The following is an 18,987-nucleotide window of genomic DNA, read 5'->3' as shown; positions in this document are numbered from 1 at the left end:
GTAGTGCAAAGTAGATTTTCCTTTCGTAAATAAACCCCCCCTGTAGCTTTGTCCATGCCATGACAATGGGTGGCTTTCTCATGTGTTGGGTGTGTTTGGTAAATAAAGCCGACTGAGGAGGAGGAGTCAGTGTACAGTACAATCTGTCTTCCATCAATGACAGCTGTCACTTTAAACCACACCCATTTTTTTTTAAACGCCCACATATGCTACAGCAGGCGGAGTCCCTCCCATTGTTTCCCCATATCACTGTAACTTCTGCATTCATAACTCCGCCCCCTTATAGCGACGTAATTCGGCTTTTACCTTTCACATTCCCGCCCCCTTTCCTTACACGTTCAAGCCCTCATCTCCCGGACTACTGGTCCCTCCCCTCCTGCCGTATTTCGTTCCTTCGCTAACATACTAAGCCCCGCCTCTCACACTGTCAGTCCTTCTCCAATGTGAAAAACGCACGTGCCTCTTCCTCTAGCAGACTTGGTACCGCCCTGACCACGCCCCTGGATGCCATTCGCGCATACTAGGGAAGTGAGTATGGGGCATGCGCAGTGCTGGGAGAACGTTTTCATTGCACAATTCGCCTTCTTACTGTATTTCTGTTCGTTCTCTGCAGGCGATTACCTCCATGGTTGTGCTGTGATTGCGTAATTCCCAGGTATGTTATAAAATAGATTTTGTTATCACTCATCTATTTAGCTGCTGGCTCTTCTGATCGTGACTAGAGCTGTCCAAGATCCCTGTGCTGGTCATACACACAACGATTTCTGTGCGATTTACATCGCAAGCGTCACTGAGCTGATCAATTCCATCCACCATGTACAGCACTGATAATTGTCATGTGTCTGATCAGGAGGAGGGCTACAAAGCTGGAGAGGAGCCCCGCAGAGCTGACCCTGGGTGTCCTGAGATGACAGACAGCTGATAGAATTCTTGTATACAGAGATTAATATTGTGATCCTTATATACAGAGATCTGTATTGTGATCCTTGTATACAGAGATCCGTATTGTGATCCTTGTATACAGAGATTAATATTGTGATCCTTATATACAGAGATCTGTATTGTGATCCTTGTATACAGAGATCCGTATTGTGATACTTTATATACAGAGATTCATATTGTGATCCTTGTATACAGAGATCCGTATTGTGATACTTTATATACAGAGATTCATATTGTGATCCTTGTATACAGAGATCCGTATTGTGATACTTTATATACAGAGATCCGTATTGTGATACTTTATATACAGAGATTCATATTGTGATCCTTGTATACAGAGATCCGTATTGTGTAGATGTGAGCTGCTCCACATCCCACTCTCTATCTGCCATCAAAACACTACTTTGTGTTCACAAAACTCCAACGTTGATAAAGCACTGTGTATTCTAGACAATTGCCTTAGTGATTAGAAGTAGTAGTAGAATTGTGTACTGTGTTAGCCATCCATCCGCTCATGCAGAATGTTTGGCGTGTGTGTGACCTCCTCTATTGGTAAACTTAAAGTAGAACTAAAGGCAAAACTTTTTTTTTTTTTTTGATAGAGTTAAGGATGGTTAAAACCCTTGTCAAAGATTTCCTTCACTTCCTATCCTATAACCAAAACAGGAAGTGACAGGAACTCCCCTCAAAGTGAGGGACTCCTGGGGTGTCACCACAACTGCTTTCCCCATTGGAAGATTTTTCATTTAGTTATACTTTACTTTCACACTGAGGAGCTTTACAAGCGATATATACACATCAATGGGCAGCGCCTGCAAAGCCGCTTTTTTATTCGGCTATTAGCGGGCAAAAAGCGCCTCTAAAACAATAGTAAAGCACTGCTAAAACTAGCGGTGCTTTACTGCCGACGCCCCCGCGTCTCAGTGTGAAAGTGCCCTAACCACTTGGATCATCGGAAGATTTACTCCTTCGTGGCCAGACCATTTTTTGCAATACAGCACTCCGTTACTTTAAGGGCACTTTCACACTGAGGCGGTGGGGGCATCGGCGGACAATCTGACACTAACTGACCTTTGACACTTTACGGGAATCAGTGATGCTAATACAGTGATCAGTACTAAAAATATGCACTGTCACTGTACTAATGATACTGGCTGAGAAGGGGTTAAATATGTAGGGCGATCAAAGGGTTAACTGTGCCTATCCAGTGTTTGTGTGCTGCTTTTACTAGGGAAAAGATGGATTTTAGTTCCTTCTTTGCAGGAACACCAAATCCATCCCATCTCCCGTCAGAACGGAGCTCTGCCTTGTTTACATATGCAGAGATCCGTTCTGAGTCTCTGCCAACGATCGTCAGACATCAAGTGCCTGACACCCATAGATCGCCTTCTGCTGTGTGACTGGCGTCGCATGCTCCCCCTGCAGGCAAAATTGCAGGATCACACATATATATATATATATATATATATATGTATGATCCTGCACACAGCCGCTGCCCTGTAGCAATAAAACTACTATAGGCCGGTCAGCAAGTGGTTAAAGCGGAGATCACCCAAAAGGGAAGCTCTGCTTATTTGCCACCTTCCTCCCCGCCACTGCTACATTTGGCACCTTTCAGGGTGGAAGGGGGAGCGGGTACCTGGTTTTGACAGGTACCCGCTCCCACTTCCGGCTGGCTTCACTGCAACGAACTGATATAGAAGTTCAGCCCCCCCCCCCTCCACCTTCCCCCGCCGCTGGGCCATTCAGAAAGCACACTTTGTGCATACGCAGTACGGAACCGGCTTTAATGCCAGTTTCCCTTACCTGAGATGGCGGCGGCACCCGAGAGCAGATTGAAAAACCAGCTGGGGTGAAGACACCACTGGATCCCTGGCAGGTAAGTGTCCTTATATTAAAAGTCAGCAGCTGCCGTATTTGTAGCTGCTGACTTTTATTTATTTTTTTCTGAAAGAGCCTGGAGCTCGACTTTACACCGGAGCGCTTTGTAGATTGAGGCCTGAAGCTACAAAACGCTGGAGGGGAAAACATCTTTTATTCTCTATGGAGATGGTTCACATCTCCACTCCAAAACGCCTGAAGCTCAAACAAGTTCTGGGACTTTTTTTTAGGCAGGTTTGGGCGTTTTTCTGCTTTTTTACATTGGTGAACTTTTGACCTGTACAAAACGCAGTAAAAAAAAATCGCTATGCTCAGGTGTGAATGGGCCCTTAAGGTCTCTTGCACACAGACGTAATCATTTACTGCAGGGCTCGACAAATCCCGGTTGGCTTGGAAGGTGGGCAAAAAAAAAAAAAATTTTATTTTTTTTGTGAAGTCCCCAGCTCTTCATTGTGTGAGCTGGCTCCATCTGGTGGTGGCCGTTGGTATTACAAGTTAAGCATTACAAGTTAAACAGAAATTCTAATGTCATTTTTCACTATTCTTCCCTCTAATTAGAACCCCCAAACATTATATATATTTTTTATTCTAACACCCTAGAGAATAAAATGGCGATCGTTGCAATACTTTCTGTCACGCCGTATTTGCGCAGCGGTCTTACAAGCGCACTTTTTTGGGAAAAAATTACACTTTTTTTTTATTAAATAATAAGACAACAGTAAAGTTATCCCCATTTTTTTTAATTTTATGAAAGATAATGTTACGCCGAGTAAATTCATACCCAACATGTCACGCTTCAAAATTGCGTCCGCTCGTGGAATGCCGACAAACTTTTACCCTTTAAAATCTTCATAGGCGACGTTTAAAAAAATCTACAGGTTGCATGTTTTGAGTTACAGAGGAGGTCTAGGGCTAGAATTATTGCTCTCGCTCTACCAATCGCGGCGATACCTCACATGTGTGGTTTGTACACCGTTTACATATGCGGGCGCTGCTCACGTATGTGTTTGCTTCTGCGCGCAAGCTCGTCGGGACGGGCTGCGTTTTCTGGCTCCTAACTTTTTTAGCTGGCTCCTAGATTCCAAGCAAATTTGTCAAACCCTGGTTTACTGATGTTCATACTCTGGATCTTGTTGACAAAAAGACCTTGAAGAAAATGTTGCATAAAGGTGAAAATGCGTAAAATTCTTCTTCATCCTCTTCTAGTTGTCAGTGTTGCAGTATACATGTGTAAGCGTATAAAATGACTGCATAAAAATGTACAATTTTCTGTTTTTATTTTACGGCTCTGTACTCAGGGCTGTGTTACTGATCGTTCCATAGAACAATCCAACAATGCACCTGTGTTCTAAACAATAAAAAATGGCGTGACTGTTTTTATTACCATGAAAAGTTTCACAAACAGAAGTTGAGGAGGAGGCCTTAAGGGGTTGTAAATTCAGAAGTTTTTTTTATGTTAAAGGGGTTGTAAAGGTACATTTTTTTCTTTCCTAAATAGCTTCCTTTACCTTAGTGCAGTCCTCCCTCACTTACCTCATCCTTCCATTTTGTTTTCCTTATTTCCTGGAGAAAGCCTCTTGAGGGGGAGAGCAGGAGGGTCAAGACACTCTCTACTTTGCAGATAGAGAACGTAGCTGTGTGTTAGTGGGCGTCCTCCTGACTATCCTGCTTGCCCCCTCAAGAGGCTTTCTCCACACCAGGGATTGAGTCTTGCATTACTGTGTGGAGTTACAGACAGAAGAACAGGAAGTGAGGATTTCTCAGAAGAAATAAGGACATTTAACAGCAAAGTCGAAGGATGAGGTGAGTGAAGGAGGACTACACTAAGGTAAAGGAAGCTATTTAGGGATTTTTTTTTTTACCTTTACAACCCCTTCTATGCATTAAGATAAAAAGCCTTTTGTGTGCAGCAGCTGCCCCAGCACCCCCGGATACTTAGCTGAGCCCCATCTCTGTTCAGCAATGTCTACGAGTTCCTCAGCCATCCCTAACTCTTCCTCCTGATTGGCTAAGTCACAGCAGCGGCACCATTGGCTCCCGCGGCTGTCAATCAAAGTCAGTTAGCCAGTCTGGGGAGAGAGTGGGATAGAGTCTAATGGCAGGTCCGTGTCTGAATGGACACACAGAGCTGCAGCTTGCTATGGGTGTCCCCATAGCAAGCTACTTGTTGTGGGGGCACTCAACAGAAGGGAGGGGACAGGAGAGCTGAAGAGGTACCCGAGAAGGTGAGGATCTGAACTGCTCTGTGCAAATTTACTGCACATGGGAGGTAACTATAACATGTTTGTTATTAAAAAAAAAACAACACTTTACAATCACTTTAAAGTGGTTGTAAACTCTGTACAACCACTTCTACCTACAGGTAAGCCTATATTAAGGCTTACCTCGAGGTGCTGGAAATGTACAATATACCCATGCACCAATGTCTTTGGCGCATGCGCACTTTAGAAAGGGCACGATCGTGGGGGTTCAGACTAGAGGCCCTCCGTGATAGGCGGAACACAGGCGCCCATCACGGAACAGCATGAGGAGGAGGCGCGGCTTTTGAATAATGGACGCCCACAGTACAGGAATATAGGTATGGCACAGTGAGGCCTTTTGACGGCACAGTGAGGCATGTTGATGGCACAGTGAGGCATGTTGATGGCACAGTGAGGCATGTTATGGGCACAGCGAGATTTGAAAAAGCTGAATAAAGCATGTTCCTGTCAGCGTTTTTTCCTGTCAGCGGTTGTTCCGGCTACCCCTCAGCTTCCAGACAGACTAGTAGGAAGGGGGTCGTCTTATACGGCGAGTATATCCCAAAACCAAAATTTTAGCTGGAAAATTAGGGGGTCGTCTTATACGCCCAGTCGTCTTATTATTATTATTATTATTATACAGAATTTATATAGCGCCAACAGTTTGCGCAGCGCTTTACATCAGGGAAGACAGTACAGTCACAATACAATTCAATACAGGAGGGATCAGAGGGCCCTGCTCGTTAGAGCTTACAATCTAGAAGTCTTATACGCCGGCAAATACGGTACACTTTAAATTGACCACATTTATCATGGCCGCTGATCCCTGATAGTGTGGTCGGATTACAACTGTCCATCATTCAGCTATGTAGTCTGTGTGTAAATCATTCTCTCCGCCCCTCCCCTTTCCTCCTGTCTAGATAGAGCAATGTTATTTCCCTGAGGCCTGGTTCAAACTGGTGCGACATACAAGTCGTGCAACTGTCGATCCGACTTTGCCCTGCAACTTCAACCAGACGTCAAGCCGACTTCCATCATGTAACTTTGTCTAGTGCCCCCACGGCAAGCTGCTTCCCATTGAGGAACTTGTGCGTGCTCACTCCCGAGCCCCACTGCTGCGTCTGTTGACACACAGAGCAAGACTCGTGGATGGAATGAGGGCTCAGGTAAGTATAAAAAGGGTTGAAGAGAGATACTGATGCCTAAATATTTTTTACCTTAATGCAAGGAATGGCTTTAATAATTGATTACCGAGAGCACTTGGTCTAACTCTGATAATTATTAGACAATCTTGTCGTATTTAGAGACTGCGCAAATGCTATAACAGAAAATTAGAGGTAAGAATATGAAAATGGGTGTTTAGTGCATTTTTCTGACTGCATATCTATTTGTGTGACTTCAGCTGGCCTTTAGACCTGTCCACGTGTAATATGCTTTCACAAGAGTGCCGCATTGTTGCGTGTATTTGTTTACTTTACAAGCACTTCTGTTACCAGCACAATGTATTGGACTGGATCTTCATGCAACACATGTCGTTTAGGTCTGATGTGGCTAGAGTTGCACCGATACCACTTTTTTAAGACCGAGTACAAGTACTGATACTTTTTTTCAAGTACCCGTGATACTGATTATCAATACTTTTTTTATGTCATGTGACAGTGGCACTAATATGCAGCAAAGATGATGCATGGACTGTGTCTGTATTTTTTATATTTTTTTACAATTGTTTTAATTTAATATTTTTATATATATATATATATATATATATATATATATATAATTATTAATAATTTTTAATTTTAAACAATGCTCTCACTTTGGGGGGGGGGGGGGATATAGTGGACAGCGTCAGTGAGTTTTTATTTTTACAATTTAACCTTTTAAATATTTATTTATTACAATTCTTTATTTTATTTTATCAACCCTGTTGGCAGGCTTTGGTGAGATATCAGGGGTCCTAACAGACCCCTGACATCTCCCTTTTGAGACGGGGAAAGGGCCTGAGGACACAGATTCCCCAGTCCCTTTCTCTGCAGCCTCAGCTGCACTGGAGATGAATGGAGAAGAGACATTCATAAACAGAAGCATCATAAACACAGAGTTATGAATAGACAGAGTCAGTGATCACTGACTCTGTTCATTCGGAAAAGGAAGGATTCTGTAAATGACGACAGATTTACCAACTCCTTCCTCCGCTCTCCATCCTGACAGATCAAGGACAAAGGGTATGGAGGAGCACAGAGGGGGACTGAAGGAGGATACAGGGGACAGTCAAAATTCATGATGCACTTGGCCAAAACTGAAAATGACAGTTTTAAAAAAATGTAGATATTTTTATATATAATTGTATTATATTCGACTTTTTACTTAATATCCTGAATTTTAAATGAATATGAATTTATTGTCGGCCATTATCGGCACCCTTAGTTTAAGAAAAATGCACCCTTTTAAAATCTATGGGGCAGATCCACATACATCTGCGCCGGGCGCAGGGTATGTTAGATACGCTACGCCGCTATAACTTATTTTGCCTTGGTTTGAATCCTCAACGAATTCGCGCCGTAAGTTACGGCGGCGTAGTGTATCTCTCGCGGCGTAAGGGCCTGGAATTCAAATGGATCTAATGGGGGTCTGTTTTATGTTAATACGTCGTGATTCGACATAAACAACGTTTTTTTGGAACTGCGCATGCGCCGTCCCTGGGGGTTTCCCAGTGCGCATGCTCGAAATTAAACCGGAACCCGCCAATGCTTACGACGGTGATGTCATTCTACGCAAATTCCTATTCGCGAACGACTTACGCAAACGACGTAAACAATTCAAAATTGTACGCGGGAAGGACGGCCATACTTAACATTGAGTACGCCTCAGTATAGCAGCTTTAACTATACGCTGGAAAAAGCCTAACAGAAACGACGAAAAAAAAAGCGACGGGCTGACGTACGTTCGTGGATCGCCGTAAATAGCTCATTTGCATACTCGACGCGGATTACGCCGAAAAATTGCATCTTAGATCCGACGGCGTACGAAGACGTACGCCTGTCGGATCTAGCCGAGATGCCGTTGTATCTTGTTTTGAGGATTCAAAACAAAGATACGACGCGGAAATTTTGAAATTACGCCGGCGTATCAGTAGATACGCCGGCGTAATTTCTTTGTGGATCTACCGCAGTGTCTTCACACTGGTCCGTTGCGCTTTCAATGTGGTGTTAAAAAACTTGCTTGCTGCATTTTTGGTCACCAAAAACACACCTCCCTGTTGAAATGCATTGAAAACGCAGCAATAACGCACCCGTGTTAAGTTTTTGATGTGATTTTTTTGAAGTCATATGACCTATTAAAAACACACCATAAGCACAGTAAAATTGTGTACATTTTCGGTGCCATTATCTGCACCTTTTTTCTCTACTGCCAAAATGCAGATAACCCAATTTTCGCCTGATAATTTCCGGTGCATCTCTTATGGTCACAAATGTTGCAAGTTGGGCCACCCACAGCAAAGAAGTAGTGCCAACCAGATTGATCCCTATGCAGGGTGGATAAAAATCGATGATTTAAAAAAAAAAACATATTTTTCGGATTAAAGGAGTTGTAAAGGAAAAACATTTTTTGCCTAAATTTTAATTAATGTCTGCAAGGTAGACAGACAGAATAGTGTAATGATTCTGTTAAACAAAAAACGAGTAAATACCTATTAAATTCCTTCATCTATATCACCTCTGGCGTTCTAGTTTCTGTTCTCTCATTCACTTCCTGGTTTGCGGCGCTCGTTCATGTAAGAACTACATTTCCCAGTTTGCATTGGGGCACGCCCAGTAATTCACACCTCCTTGAAGTCTCTAACACGTAGAGGGCGTCCTGCCGCACAGATGTAGTTCCCAGGAGGGGGTGAGCACATCACTGACCACCGCAGTAAAGCCTCCCGTCACGGTGGTGAGTAACAATCAGACAAGCGGGAAGTGAACAGAACAGAGAAGAAATAGAGCAACTTCTGAGCAAAAACGAACAATGAGGAAGTGAAAAGAGGAATGTCTGCAGGTAAAGGATGCTTATTATGAAAAAAAATTAAAATTCCTTTACAACCCCTTTAAAATCAGATTTTTGGGATTTAAATCAGATTTTTTTGATTTTTATTACATTTATTTTAATAAAATGCTTTTGGAGTAAAAATGTAAATCTAAAAATAGTTTTCTATTTAAGATACATTATTCATTTTTTTTCAGCATGAAATGGAGCTTGGTTTTGTAGCATGAGGCTGTGTATGTTCTGCAATATATACATTTTTGGTAAACTCATGCAATAAATCCAAGCCCTGCAAGCTGAGATAACAAGAATATTCCTTTATCCAATTGTTTTGCAAACCTATGTACACTACAAACTGTATGATTGTTTGAAGAGAAGTGTGAGGAGGAAGGGCAAGCAGTAAAAATAAAAGTGAAACCTTCTAAGCTTATAAACCTTGTGATCTTTCTGCACATAGCTTGAACTACTTTATTCCTCCCTTGAGGAGCAAAATGGCAGCAGGATATAAAAGACACAGTTTAGGAATATTTACTAACCTGACAGCTTATTATTCTAAATAATAATCCTTAAAGCAGAGTTCCAGGCTATTTTTAGTTTATTAAAAGTCAGCAGCTGCAAAAAGTGTAGCTGCTGACTTTTAATAAACAGCCACTCACCTGTCTCACGGTCCAGCGATGCGGCCGTACAGAGCCCCGCACCTCTCCGCGGCGCCGTCATTGGAACTGTGGGCACCCGGCCGTGACAGCTTGTGGCTTCACAGCACTGCACATGCCCGAGTCACGCTGCGTTCTCGGAGTGGAAAGGCGATCTCCTAGGACCTGTCACGTGTCCCAGAAGATCACCTAGAGGGAGGGGCTACCTAGGGGTAGAGGAGGAGTCGCCTAGGTGGCCTGAATACTGAACGAGGAAGTGGGACAGGAAGTCCCTCTCTAAAGTACGGTAAGTACTCACTCCTCTCCAAAAAAAAAAATGCATGCCAAATGTGACACGTAAGGGGTACTTAAAGCGGAAGTTCCACTTTTGGGTGGAACTCCGCTTTAATTTTGTTTGCAAATATTAAAGATTCTAACTATCAGAAAGAAAGAGTCCATACATTTAAAGAGCACCTGTCATTTCAGAATCCTCATAGCAGCGCCTGTTAGCGGGCATCCACTCATCTGCTACCGCCACGTCCCTCACTTTGTTGTCTCTGCCGCATCACCAGCCATCCCATTAAAGTGAATGGGACTGTCGGTGAGTCAACAGCGAGTCAGAGGAGGAGGGACAGAGGTGACAGTTGCTCTTTAAAATGTATGATTTAAATTAGAGCTGCACGATTAATCGCAGAGAGAATCGCAATCTCGATTCTCCCCGCCCGCGATCTCCCCGTGGGATGACCCGCGATTCTTCCGTGTTCACCACTGGTTCCACGTAACCAGCGTGGAACGCAAATGCCGCCGATTTTGAAACCGACGTCAGCAGCCTGCGCTGCTGGATAGATGCCTGAGATTCTCTCACAACAGTAGTTTGTATCCATGCGCCACCCAGTGGTTGCCGGCGGGAACTGCTTCTGATGTATTAAACCTTCTCACAGTTCTGTACAACTGTGTGTATCCATGCGCCACCCAATGGTTGCTGGCAGTACTGCTTCTGATCTATAAAAAAAGAGACCAGTGATATGTCTGTAATGTTAAAGACCATATAACTCCTATGAAGAAATCAGAATCAAAGTTTTATTCTGCTTTTTTCATAGGAGTTATACTGGTCTCTTTTTTTATATATTCATATTTTCAGATAAATCACAGGTTTATTTATTAATAATTTTTTTGGGGGGGGTTCTGGCATTACATTTTTGAGAATCGTGAGTCTAAGCAAAAGAATCGTGATTCTAAGCAAAAGAATCGTGATTCTCATTTTGACCAGAATCGTGCAGCCCTAATTTAAATCAAGCCTTTTTACTAGTGATTTAAATCTACTTGATTTAATTCAAATCCACCCTGTTCCTATATGTAAACTTTTTTCACTATTTGTGGTAGAATTAAAGTACTCATTTAGAAGTAATGAATATTTTCACTAAGATTCTTTGCTTATCTTACAGACTTTGATATAGTGAGTGTCTTATCTTGGTTCCTTGACCTTAGTTCCATGAGAGTGACGAAACTTTGTTTAGATAGAAATGTTTACCCTTGTGTCTAGATTTCACGATCTATAACCAGGTTTGAGACTTTTATTCATAGTGCGCCTTCCTTCTCCAGTTGCAAGGAGTCCTATTCACTGCACCCTTGTGAAGCCTACAGAGACAAGGTAACCCTGCACGCCGATCGATCGCTTCTAAATAACTTTTCATTGGTGGGAGATGATCTGTGCTTCCCAGCATTAACCAATTCATGAATTAGGGGGCACTGAAATTATTTTTGTTGGCGTTATTTTAATTGTTTAACTCTGTAGCTACCTTACAAGGAAAAAAAAAAGTATTCTACCAATGGCTGACCAGTATGGGGAAAAAAAATATTTTCTTCCATAGCGATATCCACAGTCCCTGTAATATTATATGGCAGAATGGACCTTTTTAGTTTTGTGTTAACTGCATTTGTTTTAAGTATTTACTGCAGAATCTGGAAATTCAGCTTTCACACCCAACAATTAGACCTCATGCACACTGGCCGTTTTTTGGCGTTTTTACAGAAGCTGTACCGTATATACGCGAGTATAAGCCGAGTTTTTCAGCACATGTTTTTTGTGCTGAAAATGCCCCCCTCGGCTTATACTCGAGTCACCTTTTTGCATCTGATCTCCCGGACTTTGGGGACCCGGTCCCCCGTACCCCAAACTTGGCACACATGTAACCCCACTTTTCCTTTACAAGTGTGCAAAGGTTGTTGTCCGGGGGACCTACGGCCGGGGAGCACCGATTTTTCAAAGCCGGGCACTCCTTCTATAGACTCCCATGTTAAACGTTAATTTCTCTGGTGACTTTGGGAACCCAGTACCGGCCGATCGTAGGTCCCCTGGACTCCTAAACTTGGCACACATGTAACCCCACTTTTCCTTTACAAGTGTGCAAAGGTTGTTGTCCGGGGGACCTACGGCCGGGGAACACCGATTTTTCAAAGCCGGCACTCCTTCTATAGACTCCCATGTTAAAGCGGGGGTTCACCCTTAGAGGGCACTTTTCCCCCTTAGATTCCTGCTCGTTATTACTAGGGGAATCGGCTATTTATTTTAAAATATGTGCAGTACTTACCCGTTTACGAGACGCATCCTCTCCGTCGCTTCCGGGTATGGGCTTCGGGAATGGGCGGTCCTTCTTGATTGACAGGTTTCCGAGAGGCTTCCGACGGTCGCATCCATCGCGTCACGATTTTCCGAAAGAAGCCGAACGTCGGTGCGCAGGCGCAGTATAGAGCCGCACCGACGTTCGGCTTCTTTCGGCTACGAGTGACGCGATGGATGCGACCGTCGGAAGCCTCTCGGAAGAATGTCAATCAAGAAGGAACGCCCGCTCCCGAAGACCCATACCCGGAAGCGACGGAAGAAGATGCAGCTCGAAAACGGGTAAGTACTGCACATATTTTAATATAAATAGCCGATTCCCCTAGACCGAACGAGCAGGAAGCTAAGGGGAGATTTTTATTTTTTTTTTAAATGGGTGAACTCCCGCTTTAAGCGGTCATTTCCCCGGTGACTTTGGGGACCCGGTACCGGCCGGTCGTAGGTCCCCTGGACCCCTAAACTTGGCACACATGTAGCCCCATTTCTCCTCTACAAGAGTGCAAAGGTTGTCTGGGGGACCTACGGCTGGGAAGCACCGATTTTTTATTTTTTTTTTCAAAGCTGGGCACCCCTTCCATAGACTCCCATGTTAAACGTCAGTCTAGTCATGGGCACAGTGAGGCATGGGCACAGTGAGGCATGGGCACAGTGAGGCATGCATATGGACACAGTGAGGCAAAGTGAGGCATGCAGATGGACACCCTAGGCTTATACTCAAGTCAATACGTTTTCCCAGTTTTTTTGTGGTAAAATTAGCTGCCTCAGCTTATATTCGGGTTGGCTTATACTGGAGTATATACGGTAGATGTTTATACAGTCATTAAACTCTCCATCCTATCCTATGTGTCCATGCACACATAGGCTGTTATCAGTCGTTTTAGGCAGTGGCGTTTTTAAGCAGAAAAAAAAAAATAGTGGGTTCTGAGAGAAGTTTTTTAAGCTGTAAAAACGCTGATAAACGCTCAAAACCAAAAAAAATCTAAAAACACTACTGCAAAAAAGTTGAAAAACTCACTGCAAAGCTGCTGCCGTTTTTATAACTTTATTTTCACGTTCCATGTGCATGAGGTAGATTTGGCCATGTTTTATGACGTTTCAGACTGCATATGTACAAATTACTACATGCCCTAGTATTGAAACTTCCTAATCAAGCAGAGGCAGCCGGTGCCCAAACTATAGTGCTTGGTTACATACATTTGCATACACTTGTGCAAGCTGCATTCCATGTAACTAAACCCAAAGCCTCCTACAATAGAAGCTTACACCAAGTCAATATCACTATCAGATTTTCTGCAGATTTTTGTCTTCAGATTTACTAAAACCATCTAATATGAGGTCAAACCTAAGAGTTTCCATTTGTATGCAATCAGGCCGGCCCTTGCACTACATGGTTTTGGTAAATCTGAAGACAAAAATCTGCAGAAAATCTAATAGTGTGTATGGGGTCTAATGCACACGACCATTTTTCACGATGTCGTTGCGTGTAGGCTTTAACGACGTGAAAAAAACGTGCATGCTCAGAAGCAAGTTATGAGACGGGAGCGCTCGTTCTGGTAAAACTAGCATTCGTAATAGAGATAATGGAGATTTTTTTCACGATCGTGTGTAGGCAAGGCAGGCTTAACAATAATCAGGTTGAAGAAAACGTATTATTTCTAGACCATTAAAAACGGTCGTGTGTACGCGGCATAATACAAAAAAAAAGTACTTGCACTATATAATTTCTATATATGTATGATTTGCATTCAATTGGTAAGGTATTGTTAGTGTGTGGTTTTAATCTATGAAGGTAATGACTTTTTCAACATATTTGAGCAAGCAACCAAGTTTTTTTTTTTTTTCATTTACAATCATTTAACAAAAATATGAATATATTAGATTATGTACTGTGGAAAAGTATGTACACCCTTGGCCCCGAAGCACATATTGCCTACTTTTGTAGAAATTGCTTCATGTAGGCACGTGGTACAACTGCCCACCAGTCTCTGAAATCAGCTTCATTACAATTTTGCTTACGCATTCTGTGTAAACCGGGCCTGAGGCTTGTGTCAATAAGCACATTCGGCTAGCTTTAGGCTTGCATTTGGGATCAGTATTAACCCCATCAATACTTGCCACCAGGGTTTGACAAATTTGCTTGGAATCTAGGAGCCAGCTAAAAAAGTTAGGAGCCAGAAAACGCACCCCGTCCCGACGAGCTTGCACGCAGAAGCGAACACATACGTGTTCAAACCACACATGTGAGGTATCGCCGCGACTGGTAGAGCGAGAGCAATAATTCTAGCCCTAGACCTCCTCTGTAACTCAAAACATGCAACCTGTAGATTTTTTTAAACGTCGCCTATGAAGATTTTAAAGGGTAAAAGTTTGTCGGCATTCCACGAGCGGACGCAATTTTGAAGCGTGACATGTTGGGTATGAATTTACTCGGCGTAACATTATCTTTCATAATATTAAAAAAAATGGGGATAACTTTACTGTTGTCTTATTTTTTAATTAAAAAAAGTGTAATTTTTTCCCAAAAAAGTGCGCTTGTAAGACCGCTGCGCAAATACGGCGTGACAGAAAGTATTGCAACGATCGCCATTTTATTCTCTAGGGTGTTAGGATAAAAAATATATATAATGTTTGGGGGTTCTAATTAGAGGGAAGAAGATGGCAGTGAAAATAGTGAAAAATGACATTAGAATTGCTGTTTAACTTGTAATGCTTAACTTGTAATACCAACGGCCACCACCAGATGGCGCCAGCTCACACAAGGAAGCGCTGGGGACTTTTTTTCCCACCTTCCAAGCCAAGTCGCCAGGAGGCTATTTCTAGTCGCCATGGCGACCGGGATTTGTCGAGCCCTGCTTGACACTTTCACCCCCTTCCTTCCCAGGCCAATTTTCAGCTTTCAGCGCTCTCGCACTTTCAATGACAATTGCACGGTCATGCTACGCTGTACCCAAATGACATTTGTATCATTTTGATCGCACAAATAGAGCTTTCTTATGGTGGTATTTATTCATGACTCATTTTTTTCCCTTTTTTTTCGATAAAGACAAAAATAGAATGGAAATTTGGAAAAAGAAAATATATATTTTCTTCTTTCTATTTTAAAAGAAATCCAGTAAAATCAAATTTTGTCATAAATGTAAGCCAAAATGTATTCTGCTACATGTCTTTGGTAAAAAAAAAAATCCTGTTAAGTGTATAATAATTAGTTTGTGTGATCACGGACAGATGTACGCTGATGATCATGTACAGATGTGTGCAGATGATCATTGGAACATGATTTTACTGGGACATATGTGGGGGACAGGTGTTTTGGGGACATGTGTGTGGACACTAGGCTTGTGATCAGTGTAAAAAGCTGTAAAAACAGCTCATACTCACTGGTCACTGGCTGACTGCAGAGATCCGCTCTCCTCTCCTCACTGACAACTTCTGTGTGAGGAGAGGAGAGCTGATCGCCTAGCAACTCACTCTCTATTTACATCACATGAGGGCTGTGATTGGACACAGCCATCATGTGATCAGGAGGGCCAATCCCAGAGCCCTCCAGCCGATCGGAGATGCACCGTGTCTGGGTGACACGAGCGCATCGGAATAGTGCCGCTGCGCGGGCACGCGCGATCCCCCTCCTTCTAAGGGTCATTCCTGAACATCCACTCAAAAGGAGGAAGTGCCCACCAGGCCGTATATATGCAGTGGCCGGGTGGCATGTGGTTAAACATATCTGAGATCATTGGCAGGTGAATTTGACTTGTGGTTGATGTCCTTCTGACCTGCATTTGACCTCCCACTAAGTTGCATCAATATGCCTCAAGTTGCTTTTGCATTTTCATTAACTTGTATGGGGAGAAAAATCAGTTGTGACATAAGCAAAAGCTTGACACAGGCCCTTTGGGTGGTCATGAATGCTCTCAAGCCCCTCATACAACACTTGCATTAGTATGGAACCCTTTAGGTCCACCCTAGAATGATGGTGTGTCCCCCCCAGCCATCAGTACAGAGACATTTTCATTTGTTAAAAAATCTCAAGGTGACCTGTCCTATGCTTCAGCTTTGAATGAGCAAGGCAAATGAAAATTAAAGGATTAGTTCTCCCATCCTAAAATACTTGTCTCACTGAAGTCTACCAGGCACCTTTTTAACATAAAAAATAAAATGTGAAATTACTACAGTGCTAGAGCTGGGCGATTTTTGGCCCCCAAAAAATCTACGATTTAAAAAAAAAAATTAGATTCACAAATCAAATAATTTTTTTCCTGATGGACACCGCGCCGATCTTAAGGAGCTGCGAGCAGGAGTTTTTAGGCGAGGCCGCGGCTTCGGCCTAGTCTGCCGGGATCCTGGGAAAAGGCTGCGGACTAAGCCGAAGCCAAGGCCTCTCCTAAAAAATTCTGCCCACAGCTTGCCGCCATCCTGGGAAAAGCCAGCGGACTAGGCCGAAGCCGCGGCCTTGCCTAAAAAATCCTGCTCGCCACAATCCTGGGAAAAGCCAGCGGACTAGGCCGAAGCCACGGCCTCGCCTAAAAAATTCTGCCCACAGCTCGCCGCCATCCTGGGAAAAGCCAGCGGACTAGGCCGCGGCCTCGCCTAAAAAATCCTGCCCGCAGCTCGCTGCAATCCAGGGAAAATGCCTAGACTATGGCGTCCGGCCTCGCTGCCTTTTCCTAGGGGCGTGGCAGGCTGGATTTTTTCGGCAAGGCCGCGGCTTCGGCCTAGTCCGCAGCCTTTTCCCAGGATCACGGCAGACTAGGCCGAAAAATCTAAAAAATCTATTTGGTCAAAATCTGAAACAATTTGACCTCCCAACTCGATTCAAGATTCAAATCGATTTTTTTCCCCAGCCCTATACAACACATGTACTCCCTTTCATACAGCTAATACTGCTTTTTCATTTCCAGTCTACTGACACAGAGGAAGACTTACAACCATGAATTTTTTCCTGGAGACTCTCAAAGTTCTTTTTCTTACTATCTATTTGCTCTTTGAATCTCTTATTCTTTGGATTATCCCATCTCGAAGGAAGAATGTTGCTGGTGAACTTGTACTCATCACTGGGGCAGGAAGCGGAATAGGAAGGCTTCTAGCACTGGAGTTTGCACGCCTTGGCGCAACACTTATTTTATGGGACATCAACGAGGAGGGCAACAAAGAAACAAGCAGGCTAGCCAAGAAGAATGGAGCAGTTCGTGTTCATACATATACATGTGACTGTAGCAAAAGGGAAGAAATCTACAGAGTGGCAGATCAGGTACGTGTTTTTATTGTTGTTTATCAAGTGTATTAAAATATGTTCCCCTTTATTAACAGGAAGTGCAAATTCAAATCTAGTCAGAGGGGAAGAGAATACGAGATAAGGGAGCTTATTACCTGCAACTCTACACATGTAACCTACGATATATTACCAAAAGTATTGGGACGCCTGCCTTTACATAAACTTTAATGGCATCCCAGTCTTATAGCTAGAATCAGTAGATACGCCGTCGTAACTCTGAATCTAGGCCGTCGTACATTTAAGTGTATTCTCAAATTGAGTTACACTTAAATGTAGCTAAGATACGACTGCCTGCGCCGTCGTATCTTAGCTGTCTAGTTCCGCCGGCCGCTAGGGGCGTGAACGCTGATTTACGCCTAGAATGCGTAAATCAGCGAGATACGCCTATTCACGAACATACGCTTGCCCGTCGCAGTAAAGATACGCCATTTGCGTAAGGCGTTTTCAGGCGTAAAGTTAGTCTAACAAATAGCTGGCCTAGCCAATGTTAAGTGGAATTTTGAAAATTTTACGTTGTTTGCGTAAGTCGTCTGTGAATGGGGCTGGACGTAATTTACATTCACGTCGAAACCAATAAGTCCTTGCGGCGTACTTTGGAGCAATGCACACTGGGATATGTCCACGGACGGCGCATGCGCCGTTCGTTAAAAACGTCAATCACGTCGGGTCATGGTTTATTTACATAAAACATGCCCACCTCTTCACAATTTGAATTAGGCGCGCTTACGCCGGCCCATTTACGCTACGCCGCCGTAACTTAGGAGGCAAGTGCTTTGTGAATACAGCACTTGCCTCTCTGACTCACGGCGGCGTAGCGTAAATACGATACGCTACGCCGGCTCAAAAATACGCCGCCGTACTTGAATCCAGCTAATAGTCCATAGGGTTCAATATTGAGTTGGCCCATCCTTTACAACTATATCAGCTTCAACTCTTCTGGCAAGGTTTAGGAGTGTGTCTATGGGAGAAACTTGACTGGCCTGCACAGAGTCCTGATGTCAACCCAATAGAACACCTTTGGGATAAATTATAACGGAGACCACGAGCCAGGCCTTCTTGTCCACATCAGTGCCTGACCTCACAAATGCTCTTCTGGAAGAATGGTCAAACATTCCCATAGACACACTCCTAAACCTTTGTGGACAACCTTCCCAGAAGCGTTAAAGCTGTTATATCTGCAAAGGGTCGGCCAACTCAATATTGAACCCTACGGACTAAGACTGGGATGCCCTTAAAGTTCATGTGCGTGTAAAGGCAGGTGTCCCAATACTTTTGGTAAGTTTGTGTTAAAATGTAAGCATGGGTATCAGTATGTAGGAAGGACTACACACAAACTTACAAATTGAAAAACATATAAATAATATAAAGAAGGGTTTTAGA

At 43.4% G+C, this 18,987-nt stretch overlaps 1 protein-coding gene across 2 annotated transcripts in view; it reads left to right on the top strand.

Annotated features, from left to right (window-relative positions):
• The first annotated feature begins 547 nt into the window (after nucleotides 1-547).
• Nucleotides 548-18,987, top strand: part of SDR16C5 (short chain dehydrogenase/reductase family 16C member 5) — a 69,896-nt gene continuing 51,456 nt past the window's right edge. Inside the window, exons 1-3 of one of the 2 annotated variants that reach the window (XM_040354234.1) lie at nucleotides 556-655; nucleotides 11,321-11,369; nucleotides 17,234-17,583. In XM_040354234.1, the coding sequence (XP_040210168.1) occupies nucleotides 17,263-17,583 (321 nt within the window). In that variant the 5' untranslated portion in view covers nucleotides 556-655; nucleotides 11,321-11,369; nucleotides 17,234-17,262. Of the gene's footprint in view, nucleotides 656-11,320; nucleotides 11,370-17,233; nucleotides 17,584-18,987 lie in introns of both variants that reach the window. The other variant, XM_040354233.1, reaches the window with a different exon arrangement.

Source organism: Rana temporaria, chromosome 5 (assembly GCF_905171775.1).
Source record: "Rana temporaria chromosome 5, aRanTem1.1, whole genome shotgun sequence".
Lineage (NCBI taxonomy): Eukaryota > Metazoa > Chordata > Amphibia > Anura > Ranidae > Rana > Rana temporaria.
The sequence above is the reverse complement of the archived record's forward strand: the minus strand, read 5'-3'. Positions and strand labels throughout refer to the sequence as shown.